Source organism: Phytophthora infestans, genomic scaffold (assembly GCF_000142945.1).
Source record: "Phytophthora infestans T30-4 supercont1.105 genomic scaffold, whole genome shotgun sequence".
NCBI classification, from domain to species: domain Eukaryota; phylum Oomycota; class Peronosporomycetes; order Peronosporales; family Peronosporaceae; genus Phytophthora; species Phytophthora infestans.
Window position 1 is genome coordinate 54,743 of NW_003303654.1, and position 26,121 is coordinate 80,863.

Below are 26,121 nucleotides of genomic sequence, written 5' to 3' on the forward strand. Positions count from 1 at the left end.
TGATCGAAACGCTTTCTTTTCATCAAATGAAACGAGTGAGTTCATCACGATCAAGTCCACAAGCTGATCATCGACCGCAGCTTTGTCAAAAGTGCGCTGCTTTACAAAACGTTCAAAACCAAACGCAAGTAACTTCGTTTGCTTGGAATCCATTGCAGCCACTGAAGCCTCGTCGTCTCCTCCGGAATATTCGTCACGATGGTACCGTTTAAGATGGCGGCGAAAAGTGGTGTGTGCAATTGATGACCATCGACAAGCTGAGTCTGTAGGGCACAGCAAGCAGGTATAGGAACCTTCATCGTTCTCACGAATGAAAGACCAAATGTCGGAACGCTTGTGACTGTGAGATCGCCGATATCCACTCGATGAAGTGTTTGCGTTCGACGAAATGTTTGTGCTCGACTCGTCATGAGCGTCCATTGATTCTACTTATGTGGTATCTTGCCTACGTAGTAAAGCCAAAGTAGAGAAGTGAAATCAGCTCATTACCGTTCGGCGTGCAGCCTTAGTCTGTCCCACGGAGGTAGCTTCTCGACAGGAATTTGGTGCAGGTGCAACTACCGATCCGATCCGATCGGATCCGATCGGATCGAATCAAGCCATACAAATTCCAAGTATAAAAAATTCAATCACACACAGATCATGGCGCAAAATTCCAACCTCAACGAAGGGAAGTTCGGTCCCAGAAGTGGCGAGCCAATGCCGTGATGTGCTGGTAGACACTGCCAGGGAGAGGTATCACACTTGGACTTGAGCTTCGAGGAGCGGATAGTTCGGGCGGTGAAGTGGTAAGCGGTGGGGCGTACCACGACGGACAGCGCGGCAATGATCTTGATTCAAGTACATGTACAAGTCGCCAATCAAGACTCTTGATGAGCGACTTGTACATGTTCGGCTCGCCATGGACAGCTTCACAGCGGGACGTGGAAGTTCCCGGGCACTTCGATGAGCTGGGTGGTGCTCAACAACAAGCAGGCAGAAGTGCTGGTACGACGTGGCTACAGCGTTGCAGGCGTGTCGCCGACGCTGTTGGATATATGCTCATTAATTTTCCGCCGGAGTCTGCAGTGGGCTAGCCGCAGACGTAATCGGTGGCGTAGTTTTCGGATGTGTTCCGGGAGTCTCTATTGCTGGTATTCCGCGATAAACGAGATGCTGCACTGAATATACGGAAGGTGCGTCTGCTGACGATTTCATGACGGCGTCCCGACGGGTAGCGTAGAGCAACACACAATAAAATTCGTCACTTTCCTCTGCCTTAGGCTCCTACGAAAAACACTTCCTAGCAGAAAACTTCTTGCTAGGACTCCTGCTGCAGGAAAACTCATCCTGGAGACGAACAACACGTACGGTACGACAATATGACCTCAAATATTTAATGCAGAACGTCTTAAATCGTTTCATAGAATCGTAAAGGTTTTAAATGTCATTGGGTAGACTCTATACCTACAAGAACGTATTTCTTGTGAATCCCAGCACAAGGGACTATATCATTTTTTGTGTTTCTCCTAGAATCTTGTACATTTTTGATTGGATCCGATCGATCGATCAATCGGATTCAATCGAACCTCGATCGGATTAGTCAGACGAGACATATCGATTGATCCGATTCAATCCATTTCCCAAGCCTATAAGTTACTACTGTGTAAAAAAACTGTGTAACCTCGCGACACTTTGGTGGCACAGTATTAGTAGTGCGACAGCACCTGACGACAGTTTGCTGGTGGATAATGCAATGCACTCGTTTGGTTAGCTGGTGGATTCTCCACGCGGTGACAAACATGGCCAACAAATAAAAAGTTCAAGTTGGTCCGCCCCCGTTGGCAGCAATGGAAAGCCTCCCCGAAATTTGGCGTCGCCAAGTTCGTGCTGTCGAATTCGAAGTTCGTCTCAGGAAAACCAGCACACGACGTCCGGTTCCTGCGCCGCTACCATTTTACTGATGTCGCAGTTGAGCAACAAGCGGTGAATTTTTGAGGCAACACAATACACATGTCTGAAGCAAACGATTGTCTTCATTTCGACAATGTCGCGGTACAGTGGTAGAACTGCAATTCGGATTGCTACAAGTTGCATTACAACCGTAGTTGCCTTGTGCCTTGACTCACGTCGATGTGCCAAACGCGAAAGCAACTTTTGCGAATGTCGTCTACCGGTATTACCATTCTTGAGGTGGTGAAAACTGTGGAGGCTGTTCGCCTTGAGAGTCTCTCTGAACAAACAGACATGTTTGTCACAACAGACATGCAACAAATAGCCATTGCCCATGTTCCCGCAATACTTGTGCGAAATGACAAAAGGATTCGAGCGAAAATAGTAACCCAGATTCCAAGAATCTAGCCTTGCAGCTGTCCGCTCGGGCGCCAAAATGAATCCTGCCAGTTTACCATCCTGGAGATGTTCGATGCAAAGCCCAAGCGTCGAAGAAGGCTGTCCCGGCCCGGGACTCCCGGGCCAATCCTGTTGATGATCAACTTGATCCCCTCTCGATTTGCCCCTTCATCCATAGTATGGACCATACTGAGCTGTAGTATAAACAGCCGATGTTAGTTCTCGGACAAAAAAGCGCAAGGTGCGCGAGACACCTCGTGTGCCACGGCTGTGCTCTGTCGACCCCATTCTCCATCTTGCCGACCGAAACGCAGGGGAACTTCACCGTCACTTTGGTGACGGTATCCGTATTCCAATTATGAGCCACCGATTTCCAATCCAGGAGACGGTCTTCCCGCCACTACAACTTTCCGAGTCTGCTAAGGACAAATTCGTCAACACAGCGTTGATGCAGCTTACAAGGTCGTTGCGCGATTACGATAAGTACCAGAAATGGCAAGCGTCTCGACCGCCGAGTCTTCGGTATCAGCTTCATCCAGCCATGTGGAAGCCTATTAAGACATCCGAACAGCTCACAGTTTACCGTCGAGTGCCGGCGGACGACGCGATAGTCACAGCACCAACAGGAGGATCAAGGAGGCGAGCACGTAGTAGAACGCTAGAAGCCATGAGATTGGCCACAGAAACAGGTGTGGACTTGGTCTCTTCGGCTCCGAAGGAATTCGTCACAGATTCATCCTGGCCCGGACTTCCGAATCGAGGGTCCGGACCAACGGGTAGTAGTGAGTGGAGTATGCCGACACTTCTCCAAGTTGGAACTATCGAGGGCACTCTGAACGACGTCATGTACGGATCAGCTTCGTTTGATGCAGTTGGGACGTTGATCAAGTCGTCCTATACAGGTGAAGAGGTTGTGGACGCCGAGACTTTATATGAACTCCAGGGTCCCACTCCGGAAGAGCCATTCCGGTTCCTTGGCATCAAGTGGGTCGTCAAATCGACCTCGTCCACTGTGAAGGCGTTTGTATGGCCACGGGACCTAACGTTTATCGCAGCGACAGGTGTAATAACTCGTCAAGGTGGCGAACGGGTAGGGTACCATCTGATGCACTCAGTGGATCTCGGTAAAGGTTACGGTCCTCTCGAAGGAAAGCGGATCGTGCGTGGTCGAATCTCGTCGTGTTATCTCTATCGCCAGACATCCTCGAACATTGTGGATGTGTACATGAAGACCAATTTTGAGCCGAACGGGTCAATTCATGAAAATGTTGCTCTACTCTCAGCTGCGAACAGTCTTACGTACTGCTCGAAGTCGTCACTATGCGCTCAAAACAAGAAATTGTCGTGGTTATTGGCCCACCCAAAGGTTGACGACACAGAAGCGGGGTCAGCACGACCGAGTACTATCCGGATAAAGAAACGCAATGACTGTGGCGTTTGCACACGACCGATCGGTACATTCACACGACAGCATTCGTGTCGTGTTTGCAATGCTCGTGCGTGTTCAACTTGCTTCGTGAAAAAGAAATTAAGTTTCCCAGGTCAAGGACACAAGACTGTGGAACAGCGTTCAGTTGCTATTTGCACGCACTGTCTCACTCACGCTCGGAAACTCAGCTCATTGGAGATCGCGGGAAAGGAAGTGGTAGAGCGGCAACAGATGAACAAACGACGTGGCACTCTTCGAGGAAGAGGAATGTCGACGCGCACCGTTCGAAGTCGAAGCAATAGTCGTCCGGATATCCGCCGGCATCGACGTGGGACTGTCACGGCAAGTGAACGAGAGCAGGAGGAGCTCGAAAATGAGAAGATATTCCACACTGCGCCCGTTCGAAGGATAATTCGAACGCCACGCCAGTCAAACGCTCAGAGGAAGTTGGACTCGAATTCGAAACCAGCTTGGGATTATAACTCTGAGACTGAGGACATTGGCAATGATACTGACACTGTGGTGAGCTCCAACGCGATTTTGTTGCCTTTGGACTCGGAGCCACATAAGAAGACCGTCTTTATGCAACATTTAGGCAACGAAACCGAGATATCCGTCGTGGCTCATCCGGACGTGTGGGACGTCGACTCGGATGCGGACGATGAAGTCGATTATGTGGTGAATTCCCAGGAGGTGCCGATGCTTGGTGATGCACTACCCGAAGCTGTGGTGCAGTACGCTTGGGGGGCAATTGTGCCGTCTCCTTCCAACAAAGAGGCGTCTGAGCCTGCCGCTCCGTGGCCGTCACCTCCATCATCACCGCTGCCGTCCCCGACCCCGTTGCCGAAGGAGAAAGAGGACTCGTGGCCTGCAGCTCAAGGAGAGCGAGCGTCGGTGTGGACGCCACCCATTTCGCAGCCAACCACGATCCCTCGTATCCATGCGGGAGCCTCGACCCAAGAAGTGTTGGCGCAGTTCGCAGAGCTCTGCAACGCCGCTGAAAATGTGTATCAAGCAGCGAGAAAAAACACCATCACACATTTGGACCCCACAGTATTGCTAACACGTCAAAACAACACCAGACTTGACATGAGCGCCGTAGACTAAGAAAAGTATCACTCTACAAGTACTACGACTATGAGGGCTTGAAGGTATTAAACTACCGAAAGTAAGCATGCAACAAACTTTAACATGTTTTGCCAATCAAATTAAAAACTCATTTTTTATTTGTTTTTCATGATTCCTTTGCAATAAATGTCAGCCCACACTGCCGTGTGTCTTCCGGACCCTAGGATGGCTGCTTACACCTGGTAAGCCTGAAGGGTGGCAGGGGCGCCGAAGTGCACCTGGTCGCACTTAAGCTGCACGCCCATTTGACGGATGGCACTGGCACTGCGCACGCAGCCCATGATACGGTCCTCCTTTGACGAGCCCGCAATGTCCAGACGCTCACGGACTTGCATGCGCACACGAGCCACGCGCTGCGCGACCCAGATCAAGCAGAACACGAAGAGCGCGAGGAACACAACGAACGAAGTGACATTGCCGCGGAACAGGTTGACCAACGTCAAAATCAGAAAGAGGAAACGGCCGGTGTACGCAATAAAGTCGAGAGAAAACCCGAGGCCGCATGAGTTGAGTCCCAGACGCGTTTCAAGCTGAGACAGCGGACCACACGGGCAGCAGCACACCCACCAGTAGTAGGCGGTGCGCAGGTCGGCGTCGTGTAGATTCACGGTCCAAGCATTCATGCGCAGACCGTTGGGGTCGAAGTCCGCGCCGGATCCGATGGGCGTCAGTGTCTTGTTGTCGGGCGTCAGCACAGTCACGTACTCGTTGCTGGGGCTCTCGCCCACGAAGCCCGGATCGTTCACGGGCGTGGGCAGCGGGAGCTTCGTCTGCGTAGTCTGCTTCTTTTCCGCCATGGTGGTTGATGTCTTATCACTGAAGGCAAAAATGGAACCTGGGCGTGTTTCCGTGCTCTTGCCAGTGTATGTCGAAATGATGGCGAAGCAGATTACGGGAGACGACGGGTTCATTTCCATGGGTGATGCCGGGTGACGCGACACTTTACTACACTGGGTAATATCCCGCACAATTCGAAAGATCGATTTGGACAGGGTCATGTAAATGAGCGCTGAGAAGAACTGCAGCAAGGAATAAGTCAACGTTGGAAAAGATTGGCGACCCTTCTTCAATGAGGGCGTTGATTTGCAATTGCACCACTGCAGCTGCAGTTTGCAGGGACGGTTTCGTGTCCAACACACTTTTAAGCTTTATAAAATTTACACGTACTACCTGTGCACTGAACTAGCAGTGCTTGTCTAGCACAGCGCGTGTTTGTACTAGCAGCAGTCTGCTCCTAGCGAACTCTGCTAGTGTCACTATGAGTCAACTGACTCAGCTGCATTGAATCGATTCTTGAAATAGTGGTTGACAGAATATTGCTATAGCAGAATTTGTTTTATTAAGGGCTCACACGTCACATGTTATACACGTGAACTCGCCAGAAACAAGCATGAGCTCACCTTCCCAGTTATCACAGTCCCAGCTCGTGGCGCGACTACGCGACCTACTGGCCCATGATGCCTCGCCGTGATGCCCTGCTGCTTCGACGGGCTCAGTGCCAAACTAATCGAGCGTGCGGGCTTCGATGTGGCCTTTATGACGGGCTTCGGCGTCTCCGCCGTGCATGGTCTGCCGGATACGCAGCTCTTGTCGTTCGGCGAGATGGTCCGCAGCGCCAGCACTGTTTGTGAGTCGCTGCGCAATGTGCCGTGCATCGGAGACGGTGACACGGGCTACGGCAACGCCATAAACGTGAAGCGAACCGTCCGCGCGTACGCACAGGCTGGTATGGCCGGCATCATGTTGGAGGACCAAGTGGCCCCCAAGCGATGCGGACACACGGCCGGCAAAGCTGTCGTCACTCGAGAAGAAGCTTTTGCACGTGTACGTGCGGCAGTGGATGCCCGTACGGAAGGTCAGCTCGACATTGTCATCATGGCAAGGACGGACGCTCGCGGGACTCACTCACTGGACGAAGCCATTGCGCGCTGCAACGAATTCGCGCGACTTGGAGCGGATATCACTTTTCTCGAAGCTCCACAGTCTGTAGACGAGATGAAACAGTACTGTAGAGAGGTGCCAGGCCCTAAAATGGCCAATATGGTCGAGAACGGCCTCACGCCGGTGTTGTTGCCGGAACAGCTGGGCGAAGTGGGCTACAAACTGGCGGCGTATCCGATTACACTGTTAAGTGCCAGTATCAAGGCAATGGAAGATGCACTGAGACTGCTTAAGTGTCAAACTGGTGGTGAGAAGCAGGAAGATACGGGAAACAACGCAACTCCGAACGCTGAATTGAACAAACTACTGTGTGACTTTGCACATGTCAAGGATGTCGTGGGCTTTACAGAGTACTACGCAGAGGAAGCACGGTACAAGCAGTGAAAAGAGTAGAAAGACGCAATTCGGAATAAAACGACCCATTGCAGTACGATCTAATCAAGTACTTCGTAGTAGCATGCGACACCAAAATTGACGCAGGAAAACAGGACACACAACTTCATCAGACCGTGCAGCTTTCTCATAGCGTAGCTTGCGGTACTGCACCATCTACCTCTACTGCCCCTACCAAGACGAGCTATGTTGCCAAGCTGTTCTCGCCGAATCTCATCCGACAACTACTGACAGCAATCGTTGTGGCTGGAGCTCAGCAACTCACGGACATCAACGCCGTCTTCTTCTTCTCGTCCTCCAGGCTGGCATCTCCGACGACCGCATTGGGATCGTTGTGGTCAACTTTGTCAACGTACTGCCGACCATGTTCTGTGGTATGTTGGCAGCTCGCCTTGGCAATCGCAAACTATCTTGTACGGATTAACGGGTATCTTTATCCGTGCAGTTGGTATCGCTGTGTCCCAAGTTGCTTGCTTGCCAGCGCTTGCCATCGTATTCACCGCCTGATATGTCGCCACATTCGATTCGTCTCGGGTCACTGACTTGAGTGGTCAAGGCGGATCTCTTTCCAGACGACGTTCGAGCAATGGGCAACTCAATGTGTGTGGGCTGTGTAATCTCGCGGTGGGTCTATGTTATCCCTACATCGCCGCTGGATTGGTCAACTTCACCATTCATGTGCACAGTTCTAGTACAGTACCAGACACGTCGGGCAAGGCGATGCAGGAGATCCACGACGAGTTCACTGCGCGGCGTTTGTCGAAGAACGGACGGGCTCCAAGGGCGAAGCTTCGTGAGCTTAGGAATCTATGCGAACTCGTTAGATGAAAGCGATGGATCAATAAATAAAAACACGGTATCGAACTGAAGGGGTACATTCACTACCGGAGACGAGTTGAGGTGCAGCGTAGTCTTGCTTGATCCAAGTCTTGGCGAGGTATACGTTTTCTTCACCATAAAGACGCGCGAGCTCTCGCTCCACGTGCTGCTGCTCCCCCATCATGAGCAACCACGTCGGACTTTCAACCAAAACGAAAGACGCGAGTACTAGGAACAGAGCTGCCAGTACGACAGGTAACCCTGCAATGAAGCGCCACCCGCTACTCGTACCGAGGAAGAAAAATGTGACGGCTACCAGAAGGTTGCCGACCGTAATAGCGATCTGGAATCCTATACGGAGGCTGTTGTGAAGACTTGGAGGTGAAATTTCACTAATGAAGCCAGGAATGACAGCAGTGGCCCCACCTGATGCAGCACCGGAAATCACTCGACCACCAATGAACATCCAGATGCTCGAAGCAGCTTGCAGTGCTGCCCCGGCAATCATGAACAGGCAGTTGGTCATCATGGTTCGTTTTCGACCGAACTTATTGGAGAGTCCGATCACTAGCGCACCGACCACGCCGCCCAATATTCAGGCACAACGGTCATTATTGTCCTTTGCCGGGAACATGAGGCAGGTGCCGGACTCGACGGGTCTAGTATCGCATTCGTGTTGGCTATTAAATATCGTAAGGCTCAGCTGTGTACAGTAGTAGACCATCCGTACTGGTGTGTACTACAGGCCAGTTACATGCATCCTTCACAGGCAAAAAAATATTGGCAGATGCTACTGTCCATGCGCCGACTGTATGCTTTTACCATGCAGTATTGAGTCCACGTATAACCCATAAATCACCCGTGCATTAGGCATGAGCACGAACACAGGTAACGTTATTATAGTCCATGTATCGAGTCCATGCATTGGTCAGATATCCTCCGATGGGTTATTTAGATCTACCATGGAGCACTAGCTGAAGCATGTGAAAGCGCAATATCGTGAGACCTTTTGGAGTTACATCCAGCGCAATGCTATTGTCTACCATTCGCCAGAGTCGTAGCATTACGAAGAAACCACAGTTGTGGCCGTCCTTCTGAATTGGCGCGTTGATGGATACAACCTCATAGTCGTCGCTCAGGGTTTTCGCCAAATCCCAGGACAGTCGATCCAGCACGGTCTTGTAAGTCCTCTGGTTCATGGAGTCATAATAAAGGACTCGAGTTCGCTTCACATCTACTGCAATTCCGCACCAGTGTGAATTTCCAACGTTAACCGGGATCATAAGGAGGTCTGCCTCTCCCACCAGCTCTTGCGCTTTTTTTCTTGAGGGATTCATTCATGCCCTTGGCATTTCGCCCCGTCACCGTGCTCTCAATCCCCAGAACACGAGCAGTAGGGTTTGTTGCACACAGTCTTGTGCAGAAAGCATCTATCAAGGCGTCGTTCGCCCAGGATGGTGGCTTCAAGCGGTATAGCATCGCGTAGTGATACTCAGTGGCCTCGATCACGATTGTGCTCTGTGGGTTCGATTTCGCCACTTGGTTTACCATGTTTTCCAACACAGGATGTTGCACTGAAGGTATGGTGCTTATCACGTTTTGAAGCAGCCAAGTGTAGAATTTGACACCGTGCTCGCATTGGTCCTTCATAGTCGACAGATAACACATTGCCTCAATATGGGCTCGTGAAAATGTTCCAGTACCTGAAATCTGAACACATTCTATCTCCAGGTTTTGTCCATGAATCTCCAGGTCTTGTCCACGTAATTGCGTGTCATCACTTTCAGCTTGCGAAGGCTGGCTCTGGGTGAAGATCTCGATTGCAGTCTCTCTTGTGCTCTTCACTGGAAGAACGGAGAGGTACTTGTCCAGCAGCTTCTTCGGGAGAAGATAGAACGCGTTGTCGTTCAGCACAGGGGCGCTCTGTCGAACATACTTCGGTTTCTTGTTACTCGCTCTATCCCACTTGGTAGGAATTGGGCTTACGCGGTCTAGCGTTTCCTGGAGTGTCGGTTTCTCCCTTTGTAAATCTTGAGCAAGCTGTACTAGAGTAACTTCCCCCATTTTTCGGCGATGCTCCTCAGACTCGTTAAACAGTGCCCGTTTCTTCTTGTCTTCGGCCTCGCGCTCTTTCGTATTTAAACGAGGTCTTCCGGTCTTTGCAGCCTTCGGGTTCAACGTGATCGACAGTTCTGTTGGTGATTTCGTGTCTTGGTCATCGCCATCAGTCTCCACGAAAGGATTCGAGTTTGTGATTTTGATACGCTTCCGCTGTCTAATGTTCGCCCACTGTTTGAGAAGAAAATCAAGATGCTCTTTGTACTCGTCCTCGTCCTCTATATCTGCCAGTTCGTTGCAGATTGCTTGTGTAGCACTGAGCGCCTGTCTGTACTTGGTCGCTGCATCGAGTGCCTTCCGCTTTGTTTGGCCAGGCTTGAATTCATTTACAACTATAGGTCTAGGCATCTGCTCTAGCTCTGCAGGAAGTAACCACCTGTACACATTCGTATCGAAGGGAATGCCAACACGACATGTTAATTACTGGACGAAACATGTACGATGCATGGATAATACATGGACATCGCCATAGGCTCAGCTACTCACCGCTCATGGATCCGACTCAATGGAATGACACTTCCGGACACCTTTTTCCACTTTCGGTAGGCGATAGCATGCTGACAGGGTAAACGCATAGCACACGCGAACGAACACGAACAGCTCCAGTATGACAAGTCCACATAATGCTCCTTGTGTTTTCCAGATACCACCACGAAGCCAGGCTTGGAGACCGTATCGTAGACGAAAACTTCGGCCTTGGACATGGTCATCAAATACTCCTTCTGAACGTGCTCTGCGACAAAGTGAGTCGTAAGCCGCAGCACTTGACACAGCTCTTCATCGTAGTTTCGGTTTACTCGCAGTCCCACGCGATTCTTGCGGAACAAATACTCACTAGACATTCGTGCGTCAGCTCCCACGAGAGCCTTGATCGTTTCAGTCATCGACATTGTGTGGGTAACCGAATCCTTAAAGTGGCCGAACCAATTCTCCAAGTGGTTGTTAGTGTGGACGCGCAGATGTGCAAGCCGAGCCCGTTTGTACATGACCCACATGTCTGTACATTCATTCCAGTTTTCATCCATGTATTCCAGAAAGCTATTGAATCGTATCTGTGCGCACAGTGTCTTCATCGACTCCCAATTCTTTGTGTATATGTCTTTATTTACGGAGTACACCATATTATGCACGAGTGTATCGATTGCATCATGATCATCTTGCGAGATCTGCCCATACTCAGGCTTTCTGGAGGCTGTGCGCAGGTACTTGATCACATGAAAGAAGCAGATCAACACACGCGCCTTGGGGAAGTACTTCTTCAGTACGCGAATCTCGTGCAAGTCTTTATCGACCATGATAACTTGCACCTTTTCGCCGATCTTATCATCTACCCGCAACAGGTGATCTAAAACACGTGACATGTGCCAGTCGGCATTTCGCTCGATGAGCGAATGTTGAATTGGCTGCCCACGACCGTTATCGTCAATGACCATCAAAGTACACAGTTGGTAGTTGTACCTAGAACACACGAGCAGATTGATATGAGATAAAGATCAATAGATGGACAATACATGGACAATACCTAGACAATACATAGATATAACCTACCGATTGGTCTTGTGAGTACAATCCACTAGCAACAACCCGGGGAAGCGTACGGTCATGTCTCGCTGGTGCCTCAAAGTCATGCTCATGACACCGGAGTGCCCAGCGTCAGCGTCGTCCACAGTCGCCACGTTGCCATCCATCGCTGCAAACTCGGTAAGTGCTTGTGCGCAGGTATCATCATCGTCGAGTCCGCCTCGAAACTCGGCCTTGACACGCTGGACAATGTTGTCCACGTCTTTCTTAACCAGGCTTTCCCCTTTGTCGAGCAGGTACTCGTAAATACGAGCGCGCTTGCGACCGTACTTCACCATTTCGCGCACGGTGGACCTTGTCTCAGAATCCTCCAACTTTCGGTTCTCTGCGTAAGTTTTGAAGTGGGCGGTACCCACGACGTGGATGTGGTGGTAAACCCCGTTCTTCACTCGAAGCAGCCACTGGCCCTCCTCTTCCACGACTTGAACTACGAACCGAAAAGGACACCCAGTGCCACGAACAAACTGCTTCGGCCGCACACCTGTGCTCCGATCCTTCGTCCGCCACCCATGCGTACAAATATATGTGCGCTGGTACGTTGCCCACTGGGTCGGAACGTATTGTACGTCAAGACCTTCTCGTGCATCGACAGTTTTAGCCAACCGCTTGTTCCGCAAGTCGCAGCTCACAGTCATGGAAACTTGGATGATCTGCCGTTGAAGATGCGTACTTCTTCAAATAGACCGCCCAGTCGGCCCAGCTTGAGTGAAGGGCTTCCGGGGCACAAACAGGCACTGGACAATCTGAAACCTGGACGCTGCATGGACGTTCCGCATTGTCGGTGCCCGACTCGTCGGAAATCTCAGAGCCTTCTGCAGAGTTCGTAGGAGCGGAAGGAGCAGCATCTGACGCCTCTTCGCTCGAGCTAGCCTGTTGAGGGCACGTAGTTAGCAAAACCGACATACGTATGAGATCAGGTAGTTATGCAACGCACCTCTGGCTGACCTGTCGCGGTTTCTGAGGCCGGTGATGGCGGCGTCGGCAGTGAAGAGGGCGCGGGAGGCTCCAGTGGGGGAGTTTCAGACTTGCTATCCGACATATCGGAGCGGGGGAGGGCGGCAACGACGTGCACAGCGACGACGGTACCGGAAGCTCCGGCTTATCGAAAGTGAAGTGAGTGGCTGTGGTAGCCCTCAAAATCGTTGAGAAGCATGCATGCATAATACATGTATTTTACACAACCCGTAATTTATAATTTTCAGGTCGGTAATTTTACAGCCTGGACAATACAATACTGTACATGGATGGCCACCTGGACAATTCATATACTCAGCGCATGGACGATAGCATTTACGAAAAATATTACCGGTATCGCAAAAAGTACACTAATAGCTGCTTCAATCCGTCTTGACTGTCAAAGGTACAGTATACGTAAATTTGAATTTGGCAAATTGGCTATACTGATACCACAGTCCAGGGTCTAGTAGCTAGACTCTAGTTGGTAAGTAGCTTTGTAGGCTAGTACCACAGAGCCTTGTTCCAGAACAAACTCTTAGCGCTGGCGAGGTCATCGTCCGAAGCCGTGAAAGTGTCGTTGAACACGATCTGAGTGCCCGTGCTCGACTCGTTGTACTGCGGCCAGTAGATCTTGTCGTCGGCCCACATGGAGTTCGGATTGCCGGTGAGCACGAAGGAGAGAAGGAACTTCTGCATCATGACGGCGATCGTAGCATTCACTGACGAGCTGCCACCCATGCTACCGGCACCACCCGGACCGCCAGTGGAGCTACCGTCCGTCATTCCCATACCGCCAGTATCACCTACAGAGGCCGTTGAAGCACCGGATGAAGCCGTCGAGATCGCCGTCGTACTGTCCGACGAGCTACTCGACGACGTCGACAGCGTGTACGTGCTGTACCAGTAGTAGCTTTGATCAGTACCGTGTGTGGCTGAACCGAGAGCAACCTCGGCGTTCCACGTCTGGTTATTCAGGGCGTGCGTCAAGGCCAGGTTCTTGCCGGTCAGATCGAACGACTGCTTCATGTCGGCGAAGCGAAGACCAGCACTCTCGTAGTCGTTCTCCGGGTACAGCTCCAGCAGCTCCTCGATCACATCGTCCGTTATTGCGGGGAAGAAGATGCGTAGATACGTCGACACATCCTCCTGGGTGTCGATGCCGCTGTAAGCCTGCGAGTTGGCCTCGTGCTGCTCATGCGAGATCACACACGGACCCGAAAAGTTGAAATGTCCCTGGTACACGTTAGCTTCGTACGTGTCCGGGATGATGAAGCCATCCACACGGGGCTGCATCTGGTACGTGTACGTGTCCACTACGTCATCGGACGCGCTGGTGAGCGTCGAGAAGTTGACTGCACGCATACAGTCCCGTCGCAACCAACTGCAGACGACACGTTCTGCCAGAACTGCTCACCATGGTGGTGACCGGCACCAGGAACGTAGCCCGGAGACACGACGTACGCCTTGTGGAAGAGAGAAGGCGCGTTGCCACCGAAGCGAGTCATCTGGAACAGAACCTGAGACCCGCCGGCCGAGACACCCATGGCCGTCACGTCGTCGGGGTTGCCTCCGAACTTGCTGATGTACTTCTGCACCCACTCGAACGCGTGCTGCGAGTCCCAGACGCACAAGTTGGCATCGCCGCCCTCGTGTTGGTACGTGGGTCCCGTGGCCAGACCCGTGATGCCGAGGCGGTAATTGTAGGCCACGAAGATGAAGTCCGTGGACAGGTCGAAGAGACCCTCAGGCGTGTTCTGCGACTTGGAGCCGCCCGTGAAGCCACCACCGTACGTCCACAATACTACGGGCAGGTTGCGTCCGACAGCGTCGGCAGGGGCCCATACATCCAGGTACAAGCAGTCTTCCTCAGGTGAGCAGTCGATGTCAGCGTCGGCGAGATTGGTGCCGGTATTGGTTTCTATCTCGACGTCGGGCCACTCGGGCGCGGCAAAGCGGAGGTCACCAGTCGGCACCTTGGCGAATCGAATGTTCTGGTACTTGTAGTATCCGACGGTGGTATTTCCTCCAACGGCTTGAATAGTAGTGTAGTCGAGCTCAACAGTTGGAAGCGAAGAGGACGACGAGCCACTGGTGGTAGTTGTGGTAGATTGGCTGCTAGACGTGGTGCTGTCAACTGCACTCTGCACTGTTCCAAACGCGTTTGTGCTGCTTCCGGCCATCGCGGAGGCCACAACAGTAGCGGAGGTCATCAGGAGGGCATACACTCGCATGGTGAATGGAGTGGTGTGCTAGGTTTTCGGGAGTTGATGCTCAAAGGCGGGGAAATTGAAAAGTGAGTGGGGCGGCTGAGGCAGCGATGACTCCGCCACATGTACTTGTGATCTACTTGGTACAGACGGGATGGCGCACGGGTTTCCGGTATTGTCAAGAGCGGGGGGGGTCGTGTTCAACAGCGACTATTACAGAGAATCATGTGCATTGCGATTTTTGCAGTCTGAACAGTACTGTACGCTAGAAAGTGGACAAGCAACACGACGCGAATAATCAGATGGATAACACGATTACTCCCCCAGTGGTTTCAACATCCGTTGCAAATCCGTTGCGCCGGATTTTCGCGTGATGCGTACGATCGATCCGGTAGGGTTAATAGCCAACTATTCAACTCCTAGAGCATGTCCAACGAAGGGACAGGATGGCTCACACCGATCTCATGTGGAACGTTTTGGTACTCTGGCTTTGTGCAAATAACATGGAAATGGGCAAGCATGGAAACAAATTTGACCGCCGGAACAAGTGGGCACCGCAAAGCAAGAGAATAAGAGGCTATGCTACTCGGAGCTTATCGGCTGGAGCATGATACGTGTAGCAATAAAAAATGATGCATAGCTGATATACCTCGCCTCAGATCTCTGGAGTTGAATCCAGAGCTTCTTCAGGGACAGCGCTCGACCAAAGAAAAGCTCTAACTTTTATGTGATTAGTTAGTAATAACTTGCACCTGAAGAGCACTCAAGTCTTCTACAACTTGGTAAACATGTCACTACAGTATATCACAGAAAAATGTGATGGTATTCTCTCTTTGAACGAATTCGTGCGTACCCATATGTAAATGAATGCACCACTTTTGAGCGTTTTAAAAGGAGGAACGGTAGCGATTGTTTGGAGCTCACCCATTGCGTTACTTTAGCTTCAAAAGAGAGGTTTTTCACCCAGTATTCTTCAAGCAACAGTCACGGGGTGAGTGGGTTTTGACGTTACCCGTGGCCACCGCAGGCAACATTCTTCTGTGTTTTGTTATGTCCACCGGATATTGGTTATAAGAGGTCAAACGATCTATTTTCAGTACGAATTGGGGTGAAATTTTTGTCGTTACAATTTGGGCTACCAAACTACCGCGTCACAGGCCGATTGTTCGTTCGGCTTGAGCTCCATTGGAAGGGTGGTAGTTGGATACCCGTCACTGTAGCGTTGCCAGGGTAGTGGCCCCACTCACCATCTTGGCGGCGAAGGTGGAGACTGAGTCTTTGCACAGGCGCGTAAAGCGTTTGAGCGCGTCCGACGACCCGCGGTCGTGAAACTGGATGGTCAGCGAGTCCACACCGGCTCGGTGCATGTTCGTGACTCCGCCGGCCCTGAGAGAATGCGTGCTGTACTGTCGAGGATCATTACCCAGGCTGGCGGTCGCACCTTGCATTGCCTTGGAGACGCGGGCCGCCATCACCCAGCGGGTCCTCTTGTTCTTATCCAGGAACACGGCTGCCGGTATTGCTGGCGGCAAGCTACCCCTAGATCGAAGGAGCAGCAGCGCCCTAAAACTGAGCACAAGAACGGGTGTCCCGATCGTGACCGGTGGGCCGTTCTGATTAGTCTTGGAGCCTCTGAGTCGAATGCAAACTGCCAATGCCGTCCTGGGATCCACTGTGGTTGCTCCTTCTGCGTTGACCACGGCAATGTCTGCTGCCGTAAGGGCAAACCAGCGAAATGTCGTAGATGTAGTGACTGCAATTTCTGACCGGCGCAGAACGAAAGAGAAGGTCAGGCTCAGACCCCCTCCCATGTAACTTGATCCACAGGGCCCTGAAAGAAGAGGGACCGGAGGCACTCCTCGAGCAGCGCGACGGACACTGGAGATTTTTGTTGCGAGGGGGTGTCGCGTCTGCGCACCCCGCGCAGGAGCATGCGGACCTGAGGATAATCTGCTGGGAAGTTGTGCCCGGCGTCGTTAAGAAAATGGCGAATGTCATGAAGCGCGGACTTAATTGTAGAGCTCAGGACAGGTCTGTTTGATCCGAGGCCGCGTTCGCGAGCGTCGATGATGAAATCAGAGATAGTACGCACTTGCTCGTCTATATCAAGAAGGCGGTTCCAGAGGATGCCTTGCCGATGGGTCCACTGCTTCCAGTAGCTGAAGTAACGGGCGTAGGATTGGAGGGTGGAGGCGGCAGCGGAGTGTTCGCGGAGATGTCTAGCCACGTTGTCTCGTGATCCGCTATGGACGACGGGGTCGATGCCTGTGACCAACCACGGGCTAGCTTGGTGAACAGCAGGGCGTGAGAGTCACCGCCCCACCGACATGATCATGCGTCGGATGTGGTGTTTTCGGACTCGGAAATGTGTGACGCTGTGAAACGCAGGCCAAATTGGAGCTCCCAGGTGCCGAGGAGGCGGATCAAGAGCTGTGCGCAAGTGTTCCGCGAAGCCGTACTCGACTGCCACGAGACGGCGGTGGTATTTTCAATGCGAAAAAATGAGCATGAAAATGAGACTTGCCTGACGCGCCACAGGGGAGGGCACGTTTTGGCCGCGAACGCGCATACTAGAAGCTTCCGATAGCTGATGTCAAACTCGTTAGTCGAGGCGAGGTGTAAGCTTCTGATGAGGCTTCGCTCGGAGGGGGGGGGGTATGTGCGGTGCAAGCGCCGCGACGGAACGATTGCGCAAATCCCGGTGTCGGGTGCATCCATTAAGACGGTGACGTCGGGGGATGGACTTGAATTGAAGTACTCGAGGAAGACGCCGCTGAGCGATGGAGAGCGGAGAATGTGCCACCACCAGAGGAGGTCATCGCGCATCCTCGAAGACAATGCGATGCGATTGGCGCGCTGGTTGGCGCGTTCGCCGGAGCGTAGACGTTGTAAGAGCATGCGTGCGGGTCTTACGCACATGGCGGCATGGCGAAGGGTCCCCAAAAGTGAGCGGTACTTGGTACGAGAGAGGCTGGTTGCGTGAAAGACTTTCGCTACTAGAAGTTTCGCCTTCCAAAATGTTTGACGTTGGTATAGCAACAGTGCCGGAGTCTGTGTCGAAGACGAGACCCAGCACCTTGAGCCTGGAGCTCCTTGACGTGAACTTGTCGTCGTTAACCGCGGTAGGGCCCATCACAACAGTCATAGCGTGGCGCAGTGAACCTTCAATGTCATCGCAGCTCGTTCCGGAGTCGGGTGCGACGTTTACGTGATCATCGACCCAGTGGTAGTTATAAAACCTGGTGGGGTATGCGGCATTTGTGCACGATCCGTGTATGAATGCCACCGCACCGCCCAAGATGCTGTACGCTGCGGAGCTACCGGTCCACCCAAACGCGAACGAGAGGTCGATGGCGATCGCGTTGTTATCGAGGATGTGACCCGCAAACAAGAACACGCACTTGCTGTGAGAGCACGCATTACGGTAGGCGGACGCGACGTCGCCGGCCATTAACTGGACGGTCTTGTCTGGGGATAAACGGCGACACCGGATGATTTCCTATGAAACGCTTGAGCAGTGCTCGAATGATGCAGACGGGATGTCGTCCGCATTAGTGTGGGAGCTGAACGAATCTCCCCCGGGAAAAGAGAGGTCGTGGATAACACTACCCGAGACGCGTAGCTCGCCGTCGTCTTTGTCGGCCATGCCGAAGGGGCAGATGAATAGCTCCGGCCAAATCATTTTGATGTCTGCGTCTACAACGGTATAGCGAAGGCATCCTGTTCTTTCCTTATGTCGGCTCGTAAAACATGGATGCGTTGCGGAGCGGACGGGTGGTTGCGGGGAGCGATCGCTGTGGAGGAGGTGGGGAGGTGAGGCGCACGCGGGAACCCTCGACAGCGATTCGCAGGAGATCGTCGACATGATCATATCCTTGGCAATACGCCCGCAGAGTGTCAGGCGGTAGTGCTTTATTGAGCCGATAGGCTGTGGGTGACTGGCAGCGAATTTATTTAGTGAACTGTTTGAGGGGCATTTGTGTGCGCCGGATAAACGCAGAAATTACGTGTTGCATTAGTTTTGCGAGCATGTCGCGGCTGGGTGCCGATTCTACGGGAATGGCAGTGTGCCTGACGGGAAAGTGCATGTTGACTTTGCGGAATGCAGTGGAGAGGGACGCGTCGTGGAAGGATCTCGCGCGCTAGAGACCTGAGACGCGAATCCGTGTCAGCGTGACGGCGATGGGCGTAGAGCTTGTTTGTTCCCTTAGGTTGGGCGCTAAAAGACTGCAGCACAGGAAAGCGTGGGGGGGCGAGTACGCGGATGAATGCCGGCCAGCCGTAATGCTGTGGCTGTCATCGGAAGGCGCGTGTGTGATTAGAGTAAGTAGGAGCTGGTCGGTGCTCGAGCCCAAATCTTCAGTGGAATGGCAGCTCACCGGCATATGGCTGAAATGGTTGGATTGGTGCACACGCATCGACGGCAAGGTCTTTGCTGGCAGGGTTGTCAGGATTCACGTCGGCAAGTGTGTTGGGCTCTTGAAATACGCCGTGTGGTTCACTAGAACTCAGATTGTCAGTATACGTGTGTGTATTCAGATTACGGCTGAGGCTGGGGGTACCGAAGCACTGGCGAACCAGCAGTACCTCGGCCGTATCAGGCTCAGCGCGGGTCGGGCGGCTGCCGTCGGCCGAACCTCTTGGTGGCAAAGCTTACCAGTGCAGCAGGGAGCTCGTCTGGTCAGGTGTGTTTCCGGCCCGCCGCGCACGTGTCCGGGTTTTCACCGGAGCACATGCCCCCACCAAATAAACGTAGAAACGGCTTCACGCCATCCGTCATGTGGGATGATGGCGCGCACGCTGGCTGGAATGTCACTCGGGCGAGAAGGCGGACGTGCGTCGTCACCTCGGTCCACACGGCGGCTGCGTACATGGGGCCAAACGTCCGCGGAAGGCGCGTTTGGGCTGGGCAGAGCTGTCGCGGTATGCGTGCCGCTGGTATTGGCGATATCTTGGAGAGCCGTGGCCCGTCTAATGGACCTGAACTTAATTCGCGTTGCTGTGGACGAAAACACCCGCCACCAGAAGGAAGTGTCGCTAGAAAGATGAACGTACACAGACCCATTGTGCTGGTTTACCTCGTGCAGTGTCCGTTGCGCGCGCTGCGGCGTATAATTGGGGTCCGCGTCCATGTTGGCGACGCCGAATTCGCGAATGTGGTGCAAAGGGCGCGTGAATATCTCTTGCCACTTGGCGTGCGCAAAGATGAGCAGACTTTGCACCGCTCCGAGCAGGCCGTAGTACGTATTGCACGCTGGGGGCGAAGGCGGTGCGACGTTAGAGCCGAAGTCAAGGGTGAGGTTGGTGTCGGACGATCCAGCTTCGAGCTGCGTTGCAGATTCGGCGCGGCAATAGTGCATGATGAACGCTCGGCGTCGGCCAACGCGAAGCCCCGCGGTAGCTACGATAATCGTTGAGTGGTCGTCGAAGTGCACGCATTCTAACATGCGCATGCATAAGACAAACGAAGTAGGCGTCTCGTGCTCACCAGCCGGTGTCTGCCAGTAAGCGTATGCCCTGTGAGAGGCAAGGCTATGGACGGCTAAAGGTACGAAGACTCCTCTAGTGCGCAGCGCCGAGGGTGGGAACTGGGCCACGTGCAGACCGCGCACGGCTTCGGGTGGTAGCAGACCGCGAAGGTTGACTGATGTCCAAGAGGAAGGTATCTGTACGGCTCCCACGTCCGTGGTGGCGGTGGTGAGGGATAGAGGCTCAGGCACCGTTCTTCCTGGACGGGCTTGAAGGAACTGCAAAAATGCCGAGAACAATGAGGCTGGATCGTGTGTTAAGTTCGGGAATTTACTTGGGACGGGGGCTGTGCCGGACTGGGGATCTGCTGGGCGGTTGCTTTGCTGGACAACCGGAGACTCGACCGGCCGCACGGAGAGGGAGGGGGCGCTAGGCGTGGCCTGGTTGGAACTGGCGTTGAAAGTGCTGAAAAGAATTGGCGAGGTCAGATGGCTCAGAGAGAGAGAGACCGCTAGTTCAGTGCCGAAGGTCGTATGGCGGGCGGCTGCGGGGCCACCGTCGCTCCCGATGTGTCACGGAGAGTGGGCGGCGATGGGCGATTGTGCAAGGCCTGACTAGGCGGCGGGCCGCTATCCGGCGCCGACGTGTCCATGATGGAAGGGTCCCAGGCGACGTAAGGTGCGCAAGCATGAGTGAATTCGCTGGATGACTCCGGGTGAAGCCCGGTGGCGGTGGTCTGGCGGTCGCTGGTCGCTGTGGCTCTTGGTGTCAAACGTATAGGTACTGGGGGCGACACCGCAGCATGTCGGTAGGGTACGAGCCGGCGGGTAGGTGTGAGCCGATCAGGCTGGGAGGGCGCTGGAGGCGTGGTCATCACCGCAGGCTGGGAACGGATCCGAACGGAACTGAACGTCGGCGCTGACGGGGTGGCGAGTGCCACGGCGGATGCTCGCGCTGCCTATGCTGTGGCCTCCTCCTTGTCGACTGCGAGACTCTTCTTCTGGCCCCGCGGCACAGCGTTAGTCGCCGCACTCTTCTTTCTCTTTGCGATGCGCATACTCGCACGGACGCGCGCGTCCGGTGAGCCGGCTGCTGGCGTGAGCGAGGCCGTTGCGGGAGCTGTCGATGGCGGGCCTGGCACCGGGGTCGTGGATGGATGAGCCGAGGATGGCGGGGAGACCTAGACCATAGACATCGCTGAAGCCCGAAGCAGCGCGGTGGGCGGAGCAGTCGGAGCGGTTACTGGCGGCCCGGCCTGGAAATAAGGCGTTTACATGGAGGTGGGGGGGCTGGACGGCGCTCGCGGGGGACAGAGGCGACAGCATCGGCACGGGCAGAGAGGTAATTATCTTGAAAGCTTGAGCTGGGAAGCGGAGACGCGAGCTGCAGTCGTGCTGCTCTTGCTGCAACTGGAGCCGTTGTGTCTGGTCGCTATCTATTCCGAAACCTATGTTTCAAAATCTTAAAATTGAGGCAGCAGTTGGGACGACGGTGCATTCGGTTAGCCTGTCCTCACGGGATAATGCAATGCTAGCAGAAAAAAAACCAAACAGGAGCCCAAATTGAACAAAGAATTGCCGGAGTTATCGGCATGTTGTCAGATGTTGCTGCTCGTAATAAGGAAATAGCGGAGGAATACATTGCTGCGTATCAACAAGTAGCTACTAGCGAAGAAGGTCAAACAGGCTAAAATGATGAAGAAAATACCCACACGAGACTATTCGGCAACGTTCAGGTGCAGACGCGCAAGTCTCTGGAGAACACGCATAAGCGGTAGTTGGAGCGACGTCAGGATCAGCAGTCAACGACATAGGCGGTTGGCTGATTAAAAAGTTCTTTTGGGATGATAGTGGGAGTTAAAAAGTATTGGTGAAAAAAATCGAGCATGCAATTGCAAATTGACTACCAGGTCGGCCACACCATCACCTTTAGTACGGTACCGGTCCCGAATACATGTGCTTTGTTAGTATTATTTGGGCCTTAAAATGGACAATTTTTTTCTATTTTTGGGCTCCATCGTGGAAGTCGCAAGTCACTGGCTGCTCTTGAGTTTGTGGTTTACGCGCTGTAACACAAAGCTAAGCAACTTCACTTTGCTGCTCCACATCCTGCTTAGGTTCCAGCAGGTTCGGGCTGAAGCTGCTTACCATCGCTAAGAACGTGTTGGGGTCTGGCGCATCGTGAAGCTCAAATCTCTTGCACACACTGGATTCGGGGCCAACTACCACAAATACTCGCTTCACATCCTTCAGTAATTTGTGTTTATCCAACATATCTATCAGCCCAGCTAACCTTATTTCATTGATGTTTTTTTTCTCGCTACTAATCGTCCACTGAATGTAATTCAAAACTGTCTCTGGCATTTCGCTTCCACATGTAAGCGCTTCACACGTGGTCACTGCGTCAGTGAAAGAGAAAAACGGGTATTTGGGATGCCAGTAAGTGTTCTTCCTAAGTGTGGTCAAGTAGTCTAGGCATGCTTTCTTGCAGAGCTGTGGAAATATAGACTGTTTATTTATTGTTCTCCACGATGCATCACAATTAAGAATTGCAATTTACAATCTCAAGTGGGATTATTGTCAATAGATTGGTGCACCCATTACATTACGTCACTGTCATCTACGTGGTTGCTCTACTCTGTATTCATGGCGTTTTCAATTGCAGCTGATACGGACCCGAGTGTAGCCAGGTCCCGGTCTAGCTTTAGAAACATTACCGTTTCCAAAGTTGACGTACTCATATTTTTCCGTAGGTAACCTATGGAGCTTTTGACCATCGAGAAAATCGCTCCGCCACCCCGGATGTCGCCGGAATCCAGTTAGCTCTGGTGTACTTGGACTCCTTTGTCCCGCGAATTTTAATACGTGCCTTCTTAGCGATGGCTTGGTCAAGCACCTCAGCAGTTCTCTTTCGCTTCGAGCGCGACGCTCGTACAGTATCTCGCTGTTGGTCAGAGATTGCCCGACCGGTGAGCGCAGTAATCGAGCAGCTGCATGCCTCTCTGTTGCAAGCATCGGTTTTTTGGCTCCACATTGAATCTTGGCCAACCCTGCTTCAAAATCTGGACACTCAACCACTTCTCCACCAGCGGCCAAATAGTAATTCATGTCATCATAGTCATCCAAAAAAATATCAAATATGTCGCGAATGGTAGTAGCTGTCATATCCTGACGTTGAAGCCGGCATGTTTTCACTTCAAAAGCAGTCATTTTGTTGGGAAGCGCGAAGAGTTTTCGCTGCTCACTTGGTAAGGGTATGAGGCCAACAAGTGGACTACGCCGGAGGTTTTCGGTATTTATATTGGTAGTGGAGTCGTCACCGTCACTGCAGCGGGGCTGCCGTAGCTTTAGCGTCAGAGGAAGACGTTCGACTCAAAGAGTCACTGATACTAAGTTCCTTATCCAAAGGACACTTACAGCCCAAGACCAGGGCTCAAAGTTAACACCTTAACTTTTATGCTTCAAAACCAGAAGTGTTTTATTTACTATTATTGCGGCCAAGCCGCCTAGGGGTAAATGTATCTCTTTAACTATCTAGCATAGTTAAACCTAATCAAATGCATAACGTGTGGCTTTCAGCCAACGTACTGAGAGACCTTGTTAACTCTCCAACTTATGTACTGAGAATTTGTTAACTCTCCGGGTACTTCGTACCCCTGTGTGTTCCACACCATGTAACCCCGTTACACTCTCCCTCACTAAGATGAGAACATACTGTTCTCGAACTTTCCTCAGCGAGGTCACGTCCTGTCAAGACGACGGAGGTCACTAGACCTCACCTCTGCGTTCTGCAGCTCCACGAGCTCACAAACGCGCTCGCATCCTTGATGCCTGGCACTTCCACTCCGGCCCACGGCCCAACGTCTCCAGCGCGTCGCGCCGCCCCTGCCTCGTCGGTCCCAGACCCCCAACTGCGCTCCGCAACTGCTCCAAGAGCATCTTCGTCTCTTTCGGTGGCACAGTACCACCAAGAGTATCGCCGTCGCCACGGTCAACGCTCCATGAGCCGTCAACAAGAAGAGAGCAAAGCTCAAAGCTCGTCAGAGCCGCGGGCGCCGCCCAGAGGGAACGATGTTCTGTTCTCGGAACTCGAAGAGGGCGAAGTCGATTACGACGAGCCCATGGTTAGTGAGGATCACTCCGGACCAACCTCTCCGAGGTCGCACACTGGTGCCGCGTCTTCCCCAGCTTCCTCTGTGAGGTCTAGCCGCTCAACGGCGCAATCTCAAACAAGAAGAGACCTGCGGACACCGCATCCGTTCTCTGAACGTTCGAATCCGATTCGCTCGTTGCGCGATGCGCCACCGCTATCGTCGCGGTATGACGAGGAAGATCGATACGATCACAACGTCATTACGAATGACCTGGACGAGGCCCAAGGCCGTCAGTTGTCCAATGAGCAGCGCTCGCAGTCGTTCCGACCTGTGGTCCGACCACTTGTTCTAACGTCACGCCGTGACTACGGCTTCCAGACGCGGAACTTTGCCGGAGCGGCCCGCCTTTCGGCGCAGCAGCCGCTGAACACGTACACGTGTGGGCCTGCGGCCTCGCCTGCTCATGAGCAAGTGCAGCGGCACCGGCTCCGAGAGCGATCTCTGACTCCACAAGTCACAACTCCTCAGGAGTATCAGGCGCGCCTGCATATGCAGCTCAACCGCCAACCGGTTCCCTCCATGCGAACCATTCCGGTTGTTCTCAGCCCGGGGAATCCTAGCGTGCTTATATAGCACAATTCCGAAGCTGGGTGGAGGGAGCTCGACGGCTCCCCTCCTACAATGCTCTTCGAGCAAGTTTCTCTGAAACTGATATTCGTCTTGAGAGACGTTTGCGCTTAGACTTCGCTAAGTCGAAAGCACGTCGACGGACACTGGGACCCCGTCCCCATCACCTCGAGGCGTCACCACCTCTTGCTCATGCTGCGAGCACCGCTCTTTCCTATGAGCCGGCTGCTCCAGCCACTGGTCGGAGCTTGAGCTCAGCCACCGACCTGTCATCCCCGCGTTCTAGCGGCGGGAAGCGCTCGGCGCCTGACGACGCGGTCGTACGCCGTAGCGGCGGGGCAGTGAGTCTGCCCGATCAAAAGCGTCGACGACGTCAGGGCAGTCCTGCCGGAGGACAACCTCAAACTCCCAAGCGTTTTGTGAGTGAGGATAACCCCTCCATTTCACAAGGTACTGAGTACGACCCTGGCGCATGCGCCTCGCCATCAGGCGTTCCACATGGAAGTGGAGCTCGCCGTGCTCATCGAGCAGAGCAGGAGGAGGCCGAGCCTCAGCTGGACTCTCGCGTCGCGAGTCGCAGCGACGTGCTCGCGCTGGAGCAGCGTGTGGGTTCTCTGAACCGGTATCTCCATGATACGACTGACTCTCTGAGTCGCCTTGCAGATGGTCTCGATGAGACGAACCACCGCGTGGACTGGTTTGAGCAACCACAGTCGGTTCAGAACCGAGTCGCGGACCTTGAGCGTCAAGTCGCTCAGCTGCAAGGTCAGATCGACTTGCTGTTGCGTCTTGTGGCCCCGCCACCTGCTGTCGCTCAGCCCGCCGTGGTTCGGCCTCCCGCTGTTGCGCAGCCTGTCGTGGCCCAGCCACCGTTGGCGCCAACGCCTCCGCGCCTACCTGAGCAGGGTTCTGATACGGCTTGAGTAAGCCAACGTAGAAGACTGGATGCGTGCGCATCTTCTTCGGAAGGTTAAGCGTATACGCTAGGCCCTTCGTGGCCACGACCTTGAACGGCCCTATGAACCGTG

General features: G+C 53.2%; 5 protein-coding genes across 5 annotated transcripts; 2 read left to right on the forward strand and 3 right to left on the reverse strand.

Moving 5' to 3' along the window:
- Positions 1 to 2,689: 2,689 nt before the first annotated feature.
- On the forward strand, positions 2,690 to 4,867 carry PITG_19863 (uncharacterized protein; the record flags this gene model as incomplete). The annotated part of the gene is made up of 2 exons (XM_002896078.1): positions 2,690 to 4,282; positions 4,370 to 4,867. The coding sequence occupies 2 exons, from the start codon at positions 2,690 to 2,692 to the stop codon at positions 4,865 to 4,867; spliced, it is 2,091 nt and encodes a 696-aa protein (XP_002896124.1).
- Positions 4,868 to 4,963: 96 nt separating this feature from the next.
- On the reverse strand, positions 4,964 to 5,886 carry PITG_19864 (uncharacterized protein; the record flags this gene model as incomplete). Its single annotated transcript, XM_002896079.1, has 1 exon — positions 4,964 to 5,886. One exon carries the CDS (start codon positions 5,884 to 5,886, stop codon positions 5,062 to 5,064), a length of 825 nt encoding a protein of 274 aa, XP_002896125.1.
- A 472-nt stretch (positions 5,887 to 6,358) lies between these two features.
- Positions 6,359 to 7,213, forward strand: PITG_19865 (carboxyvinyl-carboxyphosphonate phosphorylmutase, putative; the record flags this gene model as incomplete). Its single annotated transcript, XM_002896080.1, has 1 exon — positions 6,359 to 7,213. The coding sequence occupies one exon, from the start codon at positions 6,359 to 6,361 to the stop codon at positions 7,211 to 7,213; it is 855 nt and encodes a 284-aa protein (XP_002896126.1).
- Positions 7,214 to 8,172: 959 nt separating this feature from the next.
- Positions 8,173 to 8,570, reverse strand: PITG_19866 (major Facilitator Superfamily (MFS)-like protein; the record flags this gene model as incomplete). The annotated part of the gene is made up of 2 exons (XM_002896081.1): positions 8,173 to 8,194; positions 8,236 to 8,570. 2 exons carry the CDS (start codon positions 8,568 to 8,570, stop codon positions 8,173 to 8,175), a joined length of 357 nt encoding a protein of 118 aa, XP_002896127.1.
- A 4,628-nt stretch (positions 8,571 to 13,198) lies between these two features.
- Positions 13,199 to 14,241, reverse strand: PITG_19867 (uncharacterized protein; the record flags this gene model as incomplete). Its single annotated transcript, XM_002896082.1, has 3 exons — positions 13,199 to 13,990; positions 14,056 to 14,160; positions 14,215 to 14,241. 3 exons carry the CDS (start codon positions 14,239 to 14,241, stop codon positions 13,199 to 13,201), a joined length of 924 nt encoding a protein of 307 aa, XP_002896128.1.
- Between the last annotated feature and the right edge of the window lie 11,880 nt (positions 14,242 to 26,121).